This window comes from Psammomys obesus, unplaced genomic scaffold (assembly GCF_907164565.1).
Source record: "Psammomys obesus unplaced genomic scaffold, mPsaObe1.curated_primary_1811, whole genome shotgun sequence".
In the NCBI taxonomy this organism is placed as follows: Eukaryota; Metazoa; Chordata; class Mammalia; order Rodentia; family Muridae; genus Psammomys; species Psammomys obesus.
This window is the reverse complement of record NW_026594462.1, coordinates 2214347-2234192: the sequence shown is the minus strand read 5'-3', so window position 1 is coordinate 2234192 and position 19846 is coordinate 2214347. Positions and strand designations below refer to the sequence as shown.

The window sequence follows — 19846 nt, the reverse complement described above, 5'->3', positions numbered from 1 at the left end:
ACAAGTTTGACCATTTGTTGCTCTATCAGTGCACATTCTGCTTATGTAGCCTTTCCCTTAATCCAGCTGACTCCTCTATTTTTGTCTATGAGACTATACTCAGCCTACTCTCTTGTCTGTAAACGACACCACTGCCCATCAACTCAGGGCTTCTTTTCCCACTGTGTGAAAGCCTAAACTATTAACATTGGCAACCTGTACTGTTCAAAGGCGGGGGGCGGGGGGTGGTAAAGTTTGTTTGGTTTTCTCTAAAATGAAGTTGAACATAACTATAGAGAAAGGAGGACAGAGGTGTTTCTGACCTTAGCAGAGAATTCTAAAGCAGTTTGTGATGTGAGGTGGGGGGATGATGGCTGGCTTGTCAATAAAAAATAAACAGTTAATTAGTTAAACATTGAGGCCTTAGTGAAAAGGGGGGAAAAAAGAATGTAGAAGTTCTAAAAAACTTGTATACTGCCTTGTTTTGAAACCCAAATGCAGCCCGCATAGACAGCAGAGCTCAGCATTCTCTAGCTCTGCCATCCATGCATGGGAACTTGCATGATGATGAAGGTGACTTGAAGGTACCTTGCAAGGTTCTGGGAGAAGCACTTTCCAGGTCACCCTGGTTATAAGTCCATCATGTGGCATGTTCTAATGTTTACTTTTTAAATGCTTGGAAAATTCACAGGTGGCTGCATGACTGAGATGTTTGTTTTAAGAGGCTGAAAAGGAGGGGTCATTTAGGCATGTGTTCTTATACAACAGGAAAATGCCGAATTACTCCTTTTGGTCTCAGTTAAAACTGCTGAGAGCAAAGCTCAATATTTCCTGCAGAGTAGCTCTCTTCATGTTGCTTGTCTGAGAAGCATGCTGGCTAGGCGTGACGTCCATGTCTTCATCATTTGTATGTACAACTCATGAGGCTTCAGGCCCAAAACTTAGTAAAATATTTCTTCTTAAAGCTTCTGTGATCAAAAGTCACAGGACACATGTAGAAAGGCTGTGAACACCCGAAATCTATTTCCGCATGCTCCAGATCCTGACTGGCAATATTCTACCTTCGTATATAATGCACTGTAAAGTCAAGTCATAATAACTAGACAACTGGAAATTATTCTGCCTCACTGGTTCATTGTTATGCTCCAGGATGTAGGCTATGATTGCTTGTACTCTATCTTCAAAGAGCAGATAGAAGGAGCAGGGCATCTTTTTGGAAAGTTGATTGCTTGATTTTCAGTCCTGGGGTGGGGGTGCTGGCTGATATGTTAGAACACAGACTCTAAATCCGAGTCACTAACTTTTTCTGCAAAGGGCCAGGTGATAAATAACTTACAGTTTGAGGGATCCACGCTCTCTGTTGTGACAATCCAGCTCTGCTTTTGGAGCATGAAAACACTCACAAATGAGTGGGTATGGCTGTGTTTCAATAAAACTTTATTTACCTGAGTGTAAATGTATAAGAGAATCTGAATGCATGTGTGGGATTTGTGTGTGCAGGCCATAGGCAGACCTCAGAAGTCATTCCTTAGGGCTCATCTCATATTTAAGACCCTTCTCTCTCATTCTCTTGGAGCTTGAGGATTAGGCTAAGCTATTTGGCCAGAAAACTTTAGGATACCATTTAGTTGCACCTCTTCAGAGCCAGGATTACAAGTATGTGCCATTATGTCTGGTGTTTTACATGGGCTTTGGAAATTGAACTGATGTCCTCATGCTTCCATGGTAAACATGTTACTAACTGAGCTGTCTCCCCAGCCCTCAACAAAACCTACTTATAAGAACCAGGAAATAGTTTGGATTGGCGCACAAACCATAACTTTTTCCTTCCAGAAAATGCAGGGTTGGCTGTGTAACTGACTTCAGTGGAGGAATACCCATGACATTCAGATAGCTCTGTTGATGCATTTATCTTTTTGTTGTTCATGACCAGGACTCTACTTCATGTGTGTATAATTAGTTTGTTGTCAGAAATAGAGTATTATTTACCTCCTGGTTTGTTTTTTGTTTTTTTTTTTTTTGGGGGGGGGTGATCTAAATAGCGTTATTTCATTACCTTTAGCTCCTTCCTCTTCCGAATCACTTGAAGTATATTATGACAAAGGTATGTATAGGACTCGGGGGGAGGGGTGACTCAGTGGGAGAACATGTGTTTAACTTGCAGGAAGTCCTAGTGCCCCCCCCCCAAGTAAAATTTAAAAAGAGAACTAAAATGAAAGGCACCTGTGGATTTGGAATATCCAAGCCCATATAAAAAGGCCACACAAAAGAACTTTTGCCATTTCTTACCCACCAGGCAGCTCTAGCTGGTCAGAGGGCCATTTGTGAGGCTTTTCGGCCTTCAGGCACTTCCTAAGTTGATTATTGGTATGTTTCCCATCTTATCTTCACTAGCATAATTTCCTTTTGGGAAAAAAAAAAAATGTCCCAATGTGTTACATCAAGTCTCCCACTGAAGGAAGTGTTAGTATTTGTCATTTGTCTTTTGACTGAAGTATAGCCAAGAACCATTCCACCAACTTAAGGGGAATAAGGAAGGAAAGAGAAAAGTATAAGCTAATTGAAAACTCTGGTGGACAAGTGACTGTTCCTAATAGAGTCCAAGGCTCATAAGACTAATGTTTCATTAATCAAGAGAACTGTTTCCTATTTCCTGAAAGACACATCTCTGCTGTGTAGGCAAAAAGACAAAAGGGGTTATATCACTTCAGTGAGGTGATTGGAAGCACTGCTTGAGACTGGGCAAAAGAGGCAGGAACTTCAGCAGGAAAAGATGTCCATCGGTGGGCTTGAGAATGTGACTACACCGACTGCCTGGAAACGCTGCCCGTGAAATTGTTCCTCTCAGAATAGTTTTCCTACAGAGCTGTTCTCTGTTTCACAACTGAGTATGTATAAAGGATTTGCATATGTGACCCTAATTATGATTAGATCTAAGGCAGATCCTAGCAGTCAGGAGTTGGGTGGTGGAAATAGCCATGAAGATGCTGAAGTCTTCATGCCTCTCTAGGCCTCAAAAATAATTGACAAGGATTCATTCAAACAAGAGCACCCAGTTGCTTGTTACTTGTATATTAGGAACGTTATGAGTCACTTGCATGACAGAATTGTAAGATATAACAAAGGCTGATTCTGTGATGTACAAGAAATAAATATTATGAATTCTTCAATAAGCAGAAAGAGTATTTTTTATCTATTCTAAAAAACAATCAGTTTTGTAAGTTTAAAAAAATTCTAACCTAAATGGAGGAGAAAACATCTCAAGAGTGCCCTTCTCAATTTGTGATTGCTCATTCATTCCTGGTGCAAGGGCAAATTGGAAGAAACAATGTGGAGAGTGCAATTTGACCATATCAAGGTCATAAGCATGCATATAAATTTGATCCTGAAACTAGACATACTCTAGACATTATTTTGTTTCTTAAAATAATAGAAACTTTGAGGCTTATAGAAAAGTTTGTGCAAAGATTGTCATTGTATCAAAACATGATGTATAGCCTGGTAAAGCAGAATACACCTTCAATCCCAGCACTCAGCTGGCTGGAACAGTAGCATTACAAGTTCCAGGCTAGCTTTGGTTATGTACTGATGCCCTACCTCAAAAAAGAAGCAAATCAGAAAATGATTCACAGAAAACATTTGGATTTCTAAAGCTTTGGGGTTTGAGAATGCCTAATGAGTGAATGAGAGTCTGTATTCACAGCATGGAAGTTTGGCAAGGGTGGAGCATGAACTAGAAAGCAAATTTCACAACAATCTAGAACAGCCTTCCTCCTTTGAGAGTAATAATTCCATCTGTGTTTGTGCATTATATGTATACATGTTTGTTCACCAAGTTGATAAGGAACCATACAAGCATACAGTGGCAAGCAAACAAGGTTCCTTTCAAGTTGACTGCGATGACAGAGCCCCATATTTATCTTTGTCACAGCCTGGGGAGCAAGCTTGAGAGTTCTTGCATAGAGTCTGGGTTTAGCTTGAGAAGAGCACCTCATTAGAAGTGAAGGGCCTTGTCTCATCATAGCTGCCTGTGAGGCTTATGATAGTACATGCTTCTCTGCCTCAAGTATGTCATTGACTTATGAAGCCATTATTTGTTGAGTACATACTGTGTATAGGATACATCAGGCTGTAGAACAGTTTCATAATGAAGGTGCCCCCCAACTGCAGCTGCAGATTCACGCAGACAGACTCAAGATGTTTCAGGCAACCTGGTGTAGCAATGTCACTCAAGTAGATACTAGTGCTTGAGGATCAGTTGGTGGCTTCATAACAGAGTTGAAAGGACCCAAATGTGTGCTAAGGTTTCTTTCTCCTCACTCTAGTTTCTAGGTGTATACATGGAAATAGTTTGAGATGATGATTACCTTTAATTAAAAAAAAACTAATAGGACAGCAGTTGTAAACTTATGAGTCACGACCTCTTTAACAAAACTCTGTCTCCAAAAAATATTTATGTTACCATTCAGAACAGTAGCAAAATTATAGTTATGAAGTAGCAACAAAATATTTTTATGGATGGAGTCACCACAAATGAGGAAGTGTACTAAAGGGTTGCATTAGAAAGGTTGAGAACCACTGTTCTAGGAAGAGCTAGCCTGCCTGCTACATGACAGTTGACCTATATAACTATCAGTTGACTGCTCTCCACTTGCACCAAGCAATAGTCCGTCTATAGGAAGATAGAAAAGTACACATACATGTATTTTTTGGTACCTTTCAACGCAAATATTTTTGTTTTTTTATTCTTCCACAGAAAAAACAAAGGACAAAAGATCTTTCTCGGGTGTTTCATTCCTACAATCCATATGATCACAAGGTAAGAGAAACATGTGATTAGAGTATTTGACAATCCCTGTTCTAAACATGTAGGGAGAATGCTTACCTGTGATGCCTCCCAGACCAAGCTCTTCCTAAATGGGTAGCCCAGGTTTCACTGCTATGTAATGATTTTGAAATACATTACCAGTTACATTTATAGTCATGTTTTAAAATGTCTTATAAATTAAACTGAAACTTTCTGTTTCCGAACTGAATTACTTGCAAGTTTTTCAAGTTAGAATATAGTTACAGGGGGCTAGAGCTATTGCTCTGTGGAAGCTCTTACATGCATGAAGCCCCAGGCTCACTCCTGAGCTCTGCCCCAAACCAAACAAGTCCATCTATACATTATCAGTGAAGTATGCAGACACAGTTTGGGTATTCTCTTGAGATGGAGGTAGTGATTACTATTTTAGGTGATTGGTGTTTTCTTTTGAAATACAAAGGTGAGTGAATGAGGCTGTGAAATTGGTAGAGGTGGGTGAAACCTTTATTATTAAATCTTGAATCTTTACTTTTCTGCTACTTACTGTATGAAACAAATAATATGTACAAGAAGCAGCACATAGCCAGACTGCTGAAATGCTCTTACCAAGACTAATATGGCAGAAGACCAAGGTGTCAGGCCTCCCATACTCCATCCTATTGTCCAGAAAAGACCTACAGCCATTCCCCTTCAGTTTATGCCCACTTGAAGGACTGACTTCCAGGTATATTTTTACCTATAAGCGTTTCTCAACATACTTGTAAAGGACTAAGAACTCCTTTAAAAAGCACAAAAATTAGGAGCTGGAGATATGTCTCATAGGTTAAGAGTATTAGTTGCTCTTCTAGAAGACTCTGGTACAGTTTCCCATGCCCACATAGTGGCTTACAACCATCTATATCTCCCATCCAGGGCATTCAGAGCCCTCATCTCTCCTCCACAGGAACTGCACACATGCAGACAATTTTAAGTTCAAAAATCATATGCTTGATGCCAATATGAGAATTCCTAATACTCCACCTCCTCATTGTAAACACCTCAGAGGTTCTCTGAGGTTTGTATGAATGCCATGAATGTTCCAATAAATCTGTTAATTTGAGATGATTTCAAAAGCAAGCAAGCAAACAAACAAACAAACAAACAAAAATCACCCAGTTGAAGTGTTACTATAAATTTGAGTCTTTACCTATGAACTTGCAGGAGACATGGTGGGAAGTTTTCAACCAGCCAAAATAACTAATGTAAAAATCCCATTCCTCAGTTGAGAATAGGGAGATGTCTAGACTCAAGAGACAAAATGAATGTGCCAGCAGTTGATATAACTTCAAAGAACTTAGAGTTTCTAATGTATAACAAGGGACTAATTGACTTTAGCACCAGAAAATTTTAACAGAAGTGTTTATGCTTTGTAGAGATGTGTGATACCATAAACTATCATTTCATAGAAATGTTTTTCCAACCCCAGTCAGTTACTTGCAGAAAGGAGGGAATTCATTTGAAAGAGACTGGGATCCAGTGACATCTGGAAGTGCAGGGGGAAGGGGACATAGCCATGCGACAGCACTGGACTGGCCAAACTGCTGTGGGGAGTTTTGCCTGCCCATCATGAGACCGTTTAATTAGCATAAGTGCACTAATGACTAAAGGTAGCATTTAACAACAAATTTTCAAAAGCGTTGACAAATCAAAGGTTTTGCCTGAGTTGTCTGAATTTTTCCTACTTCTATCACAGATGAGGGAAATTCCTTTATTCTTTTATTAGAACTCCTAATGGAGCCTAGCCATCTGTAGCGCCTACTGGCTTCCTCTTCATATCCTTTGTGGCATTGTATCAAAGTCACCTCAGATGATTTTGGCTTCATCTTGTGAGGACTTCATTCCCCTACAAATTAGTCGTTGGCAGTGAAGAATTGAATAGAAATGCTGGATGGAATTCCTTTTGATCTCTGCTCTCAGATTGGTAGTAAATTATTACGAGGAGCTAGCCTGCTAGATTAGTGATTTTTGAGCCTATAAAAGTTGGTCTGTTGGCATTGTCTGTTATTCTGTATGTTTGTAGAGAAGGGGATAGGGGTGGTAGCAGCTCCAGGGCCCCTTAATAACTCCTCCCACTTTTCTAAGCTCCATGCAGGAAAATCTTAACTAAGTTATGTTTATTTCATCGTTAATTGGAGTGTTCACAAAGCCTAGAACCATAGGGAGTACATGAGTGTGTACTCTTCTCGGTCTTTGAATGTGCTTCTCCCCCTACCATAAATAGAATAATAGAGTTGCATTTCACACTACTTTGTCATTTTAATTATCCAATTACAGTCAGGCAAATCAGTTTTCTAGGTAGATAGGCTTGAGTATAAAATATTTTACAAGATGTGGTTAAAGTTGATTCAAACATCTTATGCTCAATGAGATGTCTGAAGTGATTGTTAGAAAAATGTACATGTGCATTGTAAATGAACGCTTACATAAGATAAAACTTTGCCTGTCTGAAAACCTCCTTAAAAAATTTCAAGAAGGAGTGGATATGGTGCATAAAGTGAAACTGGACCATGTGTTGACAATTATGGAACCTGAGTGACAGCTTTGTGGGGGTTCGTTCTTCTGTGTATTTTTCTATATGATTGAAACTTTCCATAATACTAGAGATGGGAGACTAAAATAAACGTAGGCCTGAGCTTGAAAGTGAACTTCTCATATTCGTCTCTCTCTGGCTGTGCTTTCAATGTTAATTTTTCCCTTGATGTCCTTGTATGCCAAAGACAGAAAACTCAGCATTTCAGTGGGTTCATTATTCTGAGTGAGCTCAGAAATGGGACTGCTATGCTTCAGCTGCTGTCATTTCCTCGGATTTCATTCCAAATTAAGGTGGGTCAATGAAACGATCACCTTGCCTGCTGGTGAGTGCTAGAACAGTTGTCATTACAAAGAGTAGTTGATGTTCTAGCCTTGTCTCAGTGAGTCAGGTGTATTTGCTCTTCTGTCACCTCCCCCTTCACCACAGCCAGGCCTGCTCCTCCTTAGCACAGACATAGGAAAGTCACCAGGTTAAACAAACATGCTGTTTCAGTGAGGCTGGTTCATTTCGCAATCATACCCTAATGCTCTCACGTAGGCGGCAAATGGTCACTCGGTTTTCTCTTAAATGCTATTGCAAAAAGCAAGCAAAAGCAAGGTATACACCTGAATAAATGTTGAGAAATATTTTTTTGCTTGAAAATGTAGCTAGGGATGTAGAGAGATTCATTTTAGATCATTGTTTCTCCATATTTTAAAAATTATTGCCAAGAATTTTTATAATAACAACTTTTATAAAAGACCATATAAACATATTTGACCAATGCATATTCTCTTTTATCCATTCTAATTCAGGAAAGGCAGCCCAGAATAGCAGAGAATCTGGTTATATTTTATCCATTTTTTCACTCTGCTGTTTTAATAACTAGAGTTTGTAGTTTCTGAAAACAGACCTGCAGGCCTTCCAGGGCACACAGTGTCAATCCAGAATTGAGTTTTTCCTTTCCGTAAGTCACAGGTAAGTTAGGGCTGGATCTAATTAGAACAGTCCTACTACAGGCATACCTATCAACATGTGCCATGTAGATTTATCCTGAGGAAAATATGATGCACATAAAAGATGCATCTCTCTTTTTCTTTCTCTTTGCCTTGCGTTTTCTTATTAGATTTTATCAGAATTTATGTCTTCAGGGGAAATCTAGAATTATTAGTGGAACACAGATGTTTATAATCTGCTAATGTAAAAAAGTCATTACAAAATATGAAATCGCTTTGAAGGAAAAAAGTTAGAAAACCCCTGTGTAGGTCTGCAGCAGCGTTTAACATCTGCAAAGCTGAATACGTTCTAAGCTAGGTAGTCTACATGAATTTTCCTGTTCTAATCGCAGTTCTAGTGGGTTGTCGCTGTCATGCTCTCTCATTTTGTGAGGCCCATCTCATCTCTCCTTTAGCAGCTAGCTGTATTGAGAAATATTCTCTCTACATAGACACAAGCTAATGGACATGCTGCAGGAAAAAAAAATTCAGTATACATCTTCTGAATTTGTTATAGTGGGCTTTTTCATTGTCTTTTGGTGATGGCCATTATTTTAATATATATTTCAACAAATTTATGTGTCTCAGAAAATAGCTGTGTATGAATGCACTTGACAACTTCACCTCCAAATAAAACAAAAATGAACACAAGTGCTTGTTTCAGCACAAGATCTTGCTTACTCAGTGATCTGCTTAACTCAAAATATAGCTCAGAATTGGCAGGAGAGCCAGCCTGGCCCCGACTGCTCAGAGGACTGCTGAAATCCCTTCCCCTACCTCATTTTGCCGTGGTTCCTCATCCACCAACAGTCTGTTCTTTTATGTAAATCCACATTTACCAATACAGATGTCTGCTCGCCCAAACCACACAGTCAGCCCCAACAGCAACTTAGAAAAGGGTGGTTACTGCTTCAACAGTCCAGAGCTCTAGGAATAAATGGCGGGCGGCCTGCCAACAGAGAGAGGGCTGTAACGACAGGACCTCTGAAAGTGCAGCTGCCCAGGGCCAGTTAATATAGACCCCAAGACCCAGATACCTTAATGCATTTTCACAACCCGAGGGTTGTTAACCCCAGGGTTAATCATTACCATTAGTTTACATCATGAAGCAAACATTTTTTTTAAAAAACAGGTGTAAATATTTTACTTTTGAAAACATTGGCGTTTGTGGGGCAAAAATGTACCTGTCTTAAAAACTTTTAGGAATAGCTCATTCTTAGAAAAGGTTTGAATAGATGCAGTGTTATCATGGAGAGATGGGACATATGTGAGCGGTTAAGTGAGGGACAGCAAATGGGAGAGAACATAAGAGCTGAAGCATGTTGACCAATGTGTCCCCACACTAATTATTTATAAATAAGGTACTGTAAAACATACGAACATTTTTAGATGATTGTGTTTTCATCATAAAGATTGTTTGAGGGGTGGTAGATAGAGAACACAGTTGGTAAAGATAAACAAACAAACAAATAAATATAAATAAGCTGGATGTGATAGCACACACTTCTCATAGCAGTGCCGGGGTTCATTGTCCTATGAACTAGCATATCTGGTGACCTCTAGGCCAGTGAAACTAAGTCCCCAAAATAAATAAAGGTACACAGCTCTCGAACAACAGCTAAATTTGACCCAATTTCTGCAAGCACATACACCACACATAGGTGTACCCATATAAACGTGTGTGTATGCACACGTATTCGCATGAGAGTATCATTCCAGGAACTCTACTGAGTTCCTAGCTCAGTGGTACAGTTCTTTCCTAGTGTGCATGAGGCCCTTAGCTCACTCCTGGTACCATGGCTGCTCCCCTAACCTTCCCACCCCCCCCACCCCCACCCAAACACACAAACTAGAAAAATTTCTCTAAAGCTAACATTGTAATGATGTGTTAGTGCATTTTATTTGTCTGTCATGTTTTCATGTGTATGGACATATGTGTGACTGTCTAGACATGCATGCCCATGTGTGCACAAGCCAACGTTGATGTTTCTTCCTGGTTATTCTCCATCTTATGTATTGAGGCAGGACCTCTCACTGAACCCAAATCTGACCAATTCCAGCTAGCCTGGCTAGCCATCTCTTCTGGGGATCCGTGATTTCTATATTTCAAGCAGTCAGGTTACCACATCTCCCTAGCTTTACTTGGGTTCTGACTACAGCCCTCATACTTGCATAGCAAGCACTTTATCCACTGAGCCCAGCCCAAGCACAGTTCTAAGTTCTTATTTTACTTTATGTGTATGTATGTTTTGCCTACATGTATATTTCTGTATCGTGTGCACACAGTAACCATGAGAGCCAGAAGAGGACATGTGATTTCCCTGGAATTAAAGTTATAGACAGTTGTGAGCCACCATGTGGATTCTGGGAATCGGACCCGGTAGAACAGCCAGAGCTCTTAACCAATGAGCAATTTTTCACCACACGCCAGCATATTTTTTTAATTGTGATACCAACCATACAAAAGGAGTTTATTTCAATAATCCTCACATCCTAAGAATACTTTAAGAGTTGCTTATTCAAACATATCTTGGAACCATTTCTACTAGAGCTCAGTGAAATTTTGTACCCTAAATATATGAGGTCAAATTTCATCATTTCCGCTTTGATCAGAAGTATACAAGGGAAATATGCATCTACAGTCTTGGGCTATACTGCTGTCCTGTTCTTCCTTAAGAGCTTAGGCATCTTGGTGATAGCAGTTTCATAAATACTTCCATGATACTTGTAACCAAAATGTACAGTCTCATCTCAAAAGCAATATATTTATGTCTATTTATCAGATTGTATAGAGATGCAAAGCAGCAAAAGTCCTTTCACCTGGCTCTGATACCCAGCTCCTGCTGTTTGAAGAATGACGACTGCCTCCTTCAATCTGGAGGCAGCCACTATGTTGTCAAGTCCTCATCTCCCTCTCCCCCATGCTCCTATACAACACAGCATCAGAGTGCTGTGAGCCGTGCTTCCAGAGAGAGAGATGGGATTTGGATCCCTGCCTGCTGGCCCTACAGAGCCTTGAGCTATCTGCTGTCTGGAAATAGCAAATCCAGTTTTTAATTGATCCAGCACTCTACAGTAGCCAGATTTCTCATGGCATGTGCAGATAAAGAAACAAGTTATTGATCTGGCATGTTGATGCCGTGCTTAAAACAGTTCTGTAGCAGATTGCCCAGAGTCATTTGTGCATGTAACTCTATTTTCCATCTTTGGCAAAGACAAAAAAATGCTTTTAAAGTAATTTTAAGGATGTTGTTAAATATCAGGAGATTTTGAGCAAATGTCTAACTGATGGCATTTCCTTACTGTTAGAGTGTCACGCATCCTTATACGAAAGTCACACTCAGGTGGTGGCCTCAGAATCCAGGGATGTGAAACTTTGAGAAAAGATTAAATTCATTCTCTCAATTTCCCCTCTAAAGACAAATTACCTTGCCTCAGAATAAAGCACATATGAACAACCCTTTGAATATAAAAACTGCTTCCATTTATTAAAATGCCTCCCTTTAGGAGATGGCCATGTGATTGTCACCACGGGTGCCGTCATAGCTCAGCTGTCTTCTGCTTTCATGGCATGTTTCACTTTGCTAATCTAATCCAAAACCTCTGGCCCCCTTTTAATTGCATCATATTTAAGTAGCAGGTCATGTTTCCCTGAGCCTAACTTTGATGGTATATGTATATATTTTCTTTTAAATGTGATATTAATGTAAAACTTATTTTACATATTAGTCTAGTTTATTTGACTGCTGAAGCTACAGGGATGAGTAGGTAAACGTAGTATACAGTGATCTTCAATGTTAAAGTGATGCACCCTGGGACCCACAGGTCCCAGAATTCTGCTCTGCCAGTTAGCGTGAGAATTTATGATGAGGATGGAAGCCAAGGGGATCTTTATTATGGCTGTGGGTTATAATAAAGAAACCATTAAAAGCCCACCATGTAGCTGGAACCCCTCTCAGAGCTTTGCGTACACATACGTTATTCAGCCTTCATACTAGCTCTTGAAAGTGAGTGTCCTTTAGCCAGACGGATAGCTGGGGGCAGGGCAGGCAAGATGGGGAAGGGGCGGGGGATTGCTTCCTGCACAAGCCTGGCAGTCTGAGTTTGATTCCCAGAACCCTTATGAAGGCGGGAGGAGAGAACTAACTACAAAAAGTTGTTCCTTGACATCCACATACATTCTGGGGCATATGTGCCTACACATATTACATGCACTGCACATGACAGATAAGATTACACATACTACTCGAGAGAGAGAGAGAGAGAGAGAGAGAGAGAGAGATCATCCACACTACAAACACTAGACAGATAAATTTAAGGCTGGGCCTGTTGTACCCTGTCCTACCAATGAGGAACCTGAAACAAAGAAACTGTTGTAGACTACTCAGCCAGACTTTCAGAGAAGTCTTGCTCCAGAGTCTATGCCTATTACCTCTGTGGCACAAATAACTGGAAATCAACACTAACCATTGTTCTCATAAGAGGTAGCTTAGCAAACACAACTTACGCTCAAGTGGGCCTTCTTACCTTCTCTCTCCTTAACCCCAGATCATAGTCTACATACAGGTATGAACAGCCTGATTAAGTCAAAATGAGCCTGGGCAGAGGAAGCTGCCTAAAGCTGGGTACTAGGGTTAATATGTTACAGAAGCTTGCCAAAGCCTCTTGGCCACTGCTGGGCACACCCATAGTGTGCTGTCCAACTTACTTCCTTCTCTGACTCTCCTCATGGGGCTATGGAGGTCAAGTGGCATAGTGGTCCCAAAACACAGGAACGGGCCAAACAGAAATGGGCTGAGCCAGAGCTCAAAACCTAAAGCCCTGGGTGAAGCTGGGGGAGGGAGGAAGGGAGGTCATGACACATGGAGCTTGCAAGTAATAACAGGGCAGGGTGGGTGCAGGGAAAAAACCATCCCGACCCTAACCCCACCCCTTCAATGCAGGTTCTATTGGCAAAGAACTGTGGATGGAAATATTTCCATGAGCCAACAACTGATTCTCTTGGTTTGTGTGAGATTAAGACACAATCTCAGTTACATTTGGAGGACTGTTTACATGTATATGAGAACATCACCCTCTGGAGAGGGTAGCAAGAGAGTTTGGCATATGGGAGGAAGTAAAAGTTCACTTTGTGACTTCCTTTTATAGGTATCCCAAAGGAGCATCAGTAATAGAGGAAAAGCAAAGTTCATAAGCAAAGCGGTTTTTTAAAGTCCTGATTCTAAAATGTAATTGAGATATTAGTTCCTATGTTTCAAATGTTTATCAATCCTGAAAGCATCTGTGTCTCCTATCCCTGGTGCTTTACTGCTTCTGGTATGGTGTAGAGAGGGGTTGCCAGGTCCATCACTGCTCATCTCCAGCTGCTCATGTCACTAGAGCGTGCCCTCCACCCTGACTCCCTGAGTCCAGTTAGTCTGTGTGCCTATTCTCTTTGTCTCTTGACATTGCCATGATCTCAGTACATACCCTACCCCATGGACCATCTTTCCCATGTCTCACCAGCTTTATGTATTGTACTCACAAACCTTTCTCATCCCCAGTCAAATGACAGATGGGGTCGGCCCAGTGTTCATTTGCTGTGGTAGGCCCATGTTTTTGCCAGGCTCCCAGAGCCTGCAAATAAGAACACAAGGCACCCAACTTAATCACAATTTCAGGTAAACAGTGAGCGCTTTTTAGCATAAGTTTAATTGCATGTGTTCCACGTATTGCATGGGACCTACTTGTGCTAAAACATTTATTCACTGTTCTTTCTGAAATAGATATCTAAGTGTACATCTTGTCTTCCTTTGCCAACACGTGTTCTACATGGATTACACATTACATTTGGACAGGTTGACTCAAAACATTAAAAGAAAAATACTAAACACAATAGAGTAGAATAAGATTGATTTTCAGAGACCGCAGAGATGGCTTAAGCATCAAATTCACTTGCTGATCTTGCAGAGGTCTTGGATTCTGTTTCCGGCATTCATGGTGGGGAGTCTACAACCACCTGAACTCTAGCTCTAGGGGCTCCAGTGTTCTCTTCAGATCTCCACAGATACCACACATATGTGCACCCCACACACACATATTTACATAGTTTTAAATGAATGAATGAATGAATGAATGAATGAATGAATGAATGGGTAGATGATAGGTAGGTAGGTAGGTAGGTAGAGAGAGAGAGAGAGAGAGAGAGAGAGAGAGAGAGAGATTTTTCAGAACTTCTGATCATTCATTTTCTGCCTAGAGCACCAAATGATACCACCAGGTTAACAACTGTCAGACACAGCTTATCAAGCATTTACTCAGTTGTTTTTTTTTTTTTTAAGAAAAAACAACTTGCTAAACTCAGACTCTCATGAATTTTATGAAAACATATTAACTTGGAAAATCCTTTTTTAAAAGTTGCTTGAACACCTCCCCTGGGGGGGAGCAGCCTTACCAGGCCACAGAAGATGACAGTGCAGCCACTCCTGATATGATCTGATAGACTAAGATCAAAAGGAAGAAGAGGAGGACCTTCCTTATCAGTAGACTTGGGGAGGGGCATTCGAGAAGAAGGGAGAGGGAGGGTGGGACCGGAAGGGGAGGAGGGAGGGGCTTATGGGGGGATACAAAGTGAATAAAGTGTAATTAATAAAATAAAATTTAACTTAAAAAGTTGCTTAAAATTATAAAGAGAAATTAAATTAAAAAGTGCTGATATCGTGTTTTCAAGAAAGAAGAATTTTAACTACCTCCCCTAGGATGGCACACTTTCTTTCTCAGAAGTTCAACTTATCAGAAAATAAAATTAAAGACTTATTTTAAGCTGGTTATTTTATGGAGATGTGCTGAATATCCCTGCTAGTGACACATCACAGGCTCCCCCTCTTTTGTTTCTGTTTTGAGGCTGTCGAGAGTCCTGTAATTGGTGGAGTCTGAATTGATGCAGCTGGGGAAGGGACTCCCCAGGCCTGGCTCCTCTTCCTCAGCACATTATCAAGTGACTGCAAGGCCCCATATGTGGGCCACATTAAATGATTGCCACCTTTGAGGTTAGATTCTGAGTTACACAGAATAACCAAAATTCTGTCTCCAGATACTAGTGAGCAGAAAGTGATTCCATCCACCAATTGCTCAGTCCCTCTGGGGTCTCTTTGCAACATTTCAAAACTGTGTATGTTTGTACTCTTTTGGAGCATACAGGAGAAGTGGAAACAGAGTTTCACTCTGTAACCCAGCCTGGCCAAGAACTCCTGGAAGTCCTCCTGCCTTAGCCTCACAAGTACTGGGCTTACACTATGCACAGCTTCCATTGTCTTTCTTTGAAATTAGAAAACTAGAGTTTCACCATCTGAGAAGAAAATTAGCTTCCATCTGCTGCTAATGATGGTGAAGGTTTCTGCTTCCAACATTTGGTCTTTAGGTACATTTAAGGCTTAAATGTATCTCTTTTTAAAAAAATTTGTAATTTTAAAAATTCATGCACGATGCTTTGATCAAACCTCTAGGTGTAACTTAAGTGCAGATAAAAGTACAAGGATTGTAAAGACTCAAGTTCTTTTGTATGTAAGTGTATTCCATTTTAATCATTGGAAAGTATAATAATCTAGCTATTTTCAAGGAAATAAAAATCTCTAAGTGAAATTTGGCTTTTAACACTACTTATTTGTCTTCATTAGTTTGTCATAATTTAATATAAAATAAAAATTAAGTGATGCAGCCATGGTTTGGAGGTCCTTGCCTCCCACCCTTTCTTCCCATTAATAATTACAGTTTCTTTATGTTTTCTGTTGTCCTCTCATTCTCTTGCCCTGCAGTCTGGTTCTCTTTCCCTGTCCGTAGCCCACATTCCTGTTTTATTAACATTTCCCCACACAGTTGCTTCAGTGATCTGGCTTATTGCCCTTCTTTGTTCCTTCTGGGGGTGTCCTTTCTGAGCTCTGCGGTGCAGTGCACGGTAGTCTTGATTTCTCTAATACTGGAGAGGGCACCAAGAGCGATCAACAGTACGTGTGTCCATTTTCGCTGCTGAGAGCAGACTAATGGGGTCCTTTGACTCACACTTCTGCTGTTTGGGAAACAATGAGTATTCTCGCCCCGTTAAATTCTTATTCATCCTTCAAGAAGACACAGATTAATCTTACCTCTTTCTCATCTTCTCTAATACACATAGAAGGTTTTCTCCGGCAACTCTAACTTGTATGCGCCCTTGTTATCTGGCGTGCCATGCTCTTCCTGAGAGACCAGATGTGAGGCTTGCAGTCCAACGGGACATGGGCGAGCATCGAGCAGCACTTTGTATTTATTCGGCTCTGTCACATATTCACTTGGTGTCGCAGTTTACCTTACTGTGCTGTGAAGGTGTTGGGCATAGGTATCAGGGCTTGTATTTCCTCCCCTTCCACCAGGGAAAGATGCTGAATTGAGGTACAACATTGATTTTTTTTTCTTCTTAGGAAATGTATTTTGTTCATATCTTAGTAACACAGGGTGTTTGCTCATCATCGCACAGCTGATACGGGGCTGACAGTCAGTCTTCTTACTCTAGTTTGTTTTGGGGGGACACAGCAGGGATGTGGTAATAGCCCAGGAGTGTTAGTCACAGTGCACGCTCCCCAGCTGTAGGAGAGCATGCGAAGATGCTCTTCAGTTTCAGTTATAAATCAGGCAGTCCATGTACCCGACACCATATTCAAAGAAAATCTCCCTGCTGGCCCTGTCCTGCAGACTCCTACACCCCTCCCTAAAGACAGCCGTTGTTTCTGGGTTTTTGCACATACTTTTAGAGTTATTTTACACAAATTGATACATGCTTTTTAAATTTCAAACATTAAAGCGCCATGAGTTCTTCTATTTCTTTCATTCACTTTACAGCTTATCTTGGAGATTGGTTCAGTCGTTACCTAAAGGGCTGACACATTCCTTTTTCAAAAAATAGCACTATGTTCCGGACCAGGTGTTGACCAGATTTATTTCAACGGACTCTTATCGACAGATCTTGGAGTGTCTTCTGGTCTTTTGATCTTACAGTGTCACACCATATAATCTTGTAAATATTCCATTGCATGCCTGTGCAGCCATTGCTTGTAAGAAAGCTCTAGAAGAATGTCTCGGTGTTAGGTATATGTGTTTTACGTCGTTGTTGGTATCATCAGGCACCTGTTTTATCACTCATTTCCTGCAGTGCTCTAAGACAGTACTTGTTTCTCCACACGTGGCACACTGTGTCAACCAGTGCCTTGTTGTTTTAATTTTTCTCTTAAAAATTAGTTTTTTCAATTAATATAAGTAACTCTGAAATATAATTAGTTCTTTGATTATAAGTAGCAACTTCTACAATTGAAGCCTCTGACTTTTGCAAATACCAGCTATGTGATATTGGCAAGATGTGTGTTCTTCACCTAAGCTTCTTCCTCTATAGGATTAAGAGTATTACTCTATTTCACAGTACCATGCTATGTATTTCAATCTCAACATTAATTTATATAATGCTGAGAAAGAAAAAACACACTGCTCATTAGAGTGGTGCACGTCAAAATGAGAGATTCTAACACATACAAGGGAAAAACGTGTCCTTGGGTGTCATGGTTTGAAGGCTCGGTCCTCAGCTGCTGGAACTGTTCGGAAAGATTTAGGAAGTATGGCCTTTTTGAAGGTGTGTCACTGGAAGTGGCCTTTGGGCTTTCAAAAGACAGTGCTCTTCCCAGTTAGTGCTCTCCCTGCCTGGTGCCTGTGGATCAAGATGTAAGCTCTCAGCTACTGCTCTAGCACCATGTCTGACTGTCTGTTACTGTTCCCTGCCATGATGGTCATAGACTCTAAAGATCTGGAACTCTGAGACTCAATAAACATTTTCTCTTATAAGTTGCCTTGGTCTTGGTGGTGACTCATCACAGCAATAGCAAAGTAACTAAGACATTGAGTCCATGAAGTTTACCTATTTATAGGATCATCTGGAGGATAAAATGCAGAAGTGCCCAGTACCGAACAGTATGACAGTGTACTGTCAACCAGTATGATTGCTAGTGTGATGTTATAGGTTTTAGAATGTGAGCAGTGATATGTCCCTGGTGGATCTTATTTCCCCATACCTAACATGGTAGAAAATGGGAAGTGCTAGGCTCTGTGAATAAGAACTGACTGAAGGAATTCATCTGTTTCCTCCTCCAAAACTTAGGCAGAGTATTGCAGCCATAGAGTTTGAGGTTCAGTGGTCTTGATCCCACCCCACCCCTTGTTGGCCTTACCACAAAATGCCTGTTTTTATTTTGAAAATAAACAAGTACTCTGAAGCAGAGGTTAAACGTTTAAGAATCCTTACTCATAAAACCAAAAACTTTACATTGAAAGAGTTCATTAAAATATTGTCTGTAAGAATTTTTTTCCAAAGGTCCCAATATATTCCGCATATGAGATCCTGATAAGAATTGCACAGGATTTATTTACATCCTACCTTTGGGGATTTAAATTTTTATAATAATTTTTACAACATATGTATTCTTGAGCTATTGTTGTGTATTTCCACTATTGGAAGAATAGAGGTATAAAGGTATTTTCTTTGTAGTAACATGAATTTCTCTACTTGAGTTTGTACAGAGTTGTCATCTTTTTCCAGGCTTTCAAGATGTGGCCTGAAGAGCATGTTCTTTGCAACATGGGTTCTGCTCCCTTAAGCTCTGTTTGAATTTCATACTCTCTCACTGCCATCTGCCATAGACTTCATTTAACTTGGTGACATGTGACATAGGTCTCTTTCAGTCTTTTGAAAATTTAAAAGGAAATACTGATGTAGTTATTTTAAAAAGGAGAGACATGAAATAGAAATGTGGAGGGAGTATTTTATAAACATTAACACACCGAACTACATGAGAGAAGATTGGCAGATGTGTGATGAAACTTAAGATATCATAAGGAAGGTATCGTGTACATAAGATGTCATGCTAGGGGACACATGAACTCAGCTCACATGAGTTAGCTGGGCTGTCCTGACTCTCCTGAAAGTCCATGCCTTCTGGCTGGTAATATTTTTCCCACCTTGTCAGTAGTGGGAAAATCCCGAACTGCTTTGAGCATGCTCAGATTTAAGCATAGTTGAAGGGACCAGTGTTGTCAAAACCCATCCATCCCAGTGAGGCCAGGCCTCTGTGGGAAGATCCGTCATTCTCTCCCTTCCCATGAGTGCTGAGCATGACTAGAAATCACTCTGGTGTGTCACAGAGGACCACTTTTATCACAAATCCATTTGCCAGTGTATGTATCTGACTTCACAATCACCTTTTACTTCCTTGAAAAAGATCAAAAAGGTCAAAATCTGAAAGTTTGCTCTGAAAAGCTGAGGTGAAACTAGAGTCTCCTGTTAAAACACCACCTGACTCTCCAGTGTGGCTTAGGGCAGCAGATTAAAATTGCTCCTCAGCTGCCAGCAAATGAGTGCCCTGGAGGTCAGCAGCCGCTCCCACTCCCAGCTAGCTCTCTAGTTGGCTATTAATTTATTTTACCCCTTTTATTTTTTGTGTGAACCAAAATTCAACAGTTGTA

General features: G+C 40.5%; 1 protein-coding gene across 3 annotated transcripts in view; it reads left to right on the top strand.

Annotated features, from left to right (window-relative positions):
* The window catches only part of Cdkal1 (CDK5 regulatory subunit associated protein 1 like 1), a 572332-nt gene that overhangs the window by 446410 nt on the left and 106076 nt on the right, over positions 1-19846 (top strand). For 2 of the 3 annotated variants that reach the window (XM_055619049.1, XM_055619050.1), the window contains one exon: positions 4736-4798. The exons of the other annotated variant lie outside the window; for it this stretch is intronic. In XM_055619049.1, coding sequence (XP_055475024.1) covers positions 4736-4798 — 63 coding nt within the window. The remainder of the gene's footprint in view (positions 1-4735; positions 4799-19846) is intronic. 3 annotated transcript variants of the gene reach the window in all.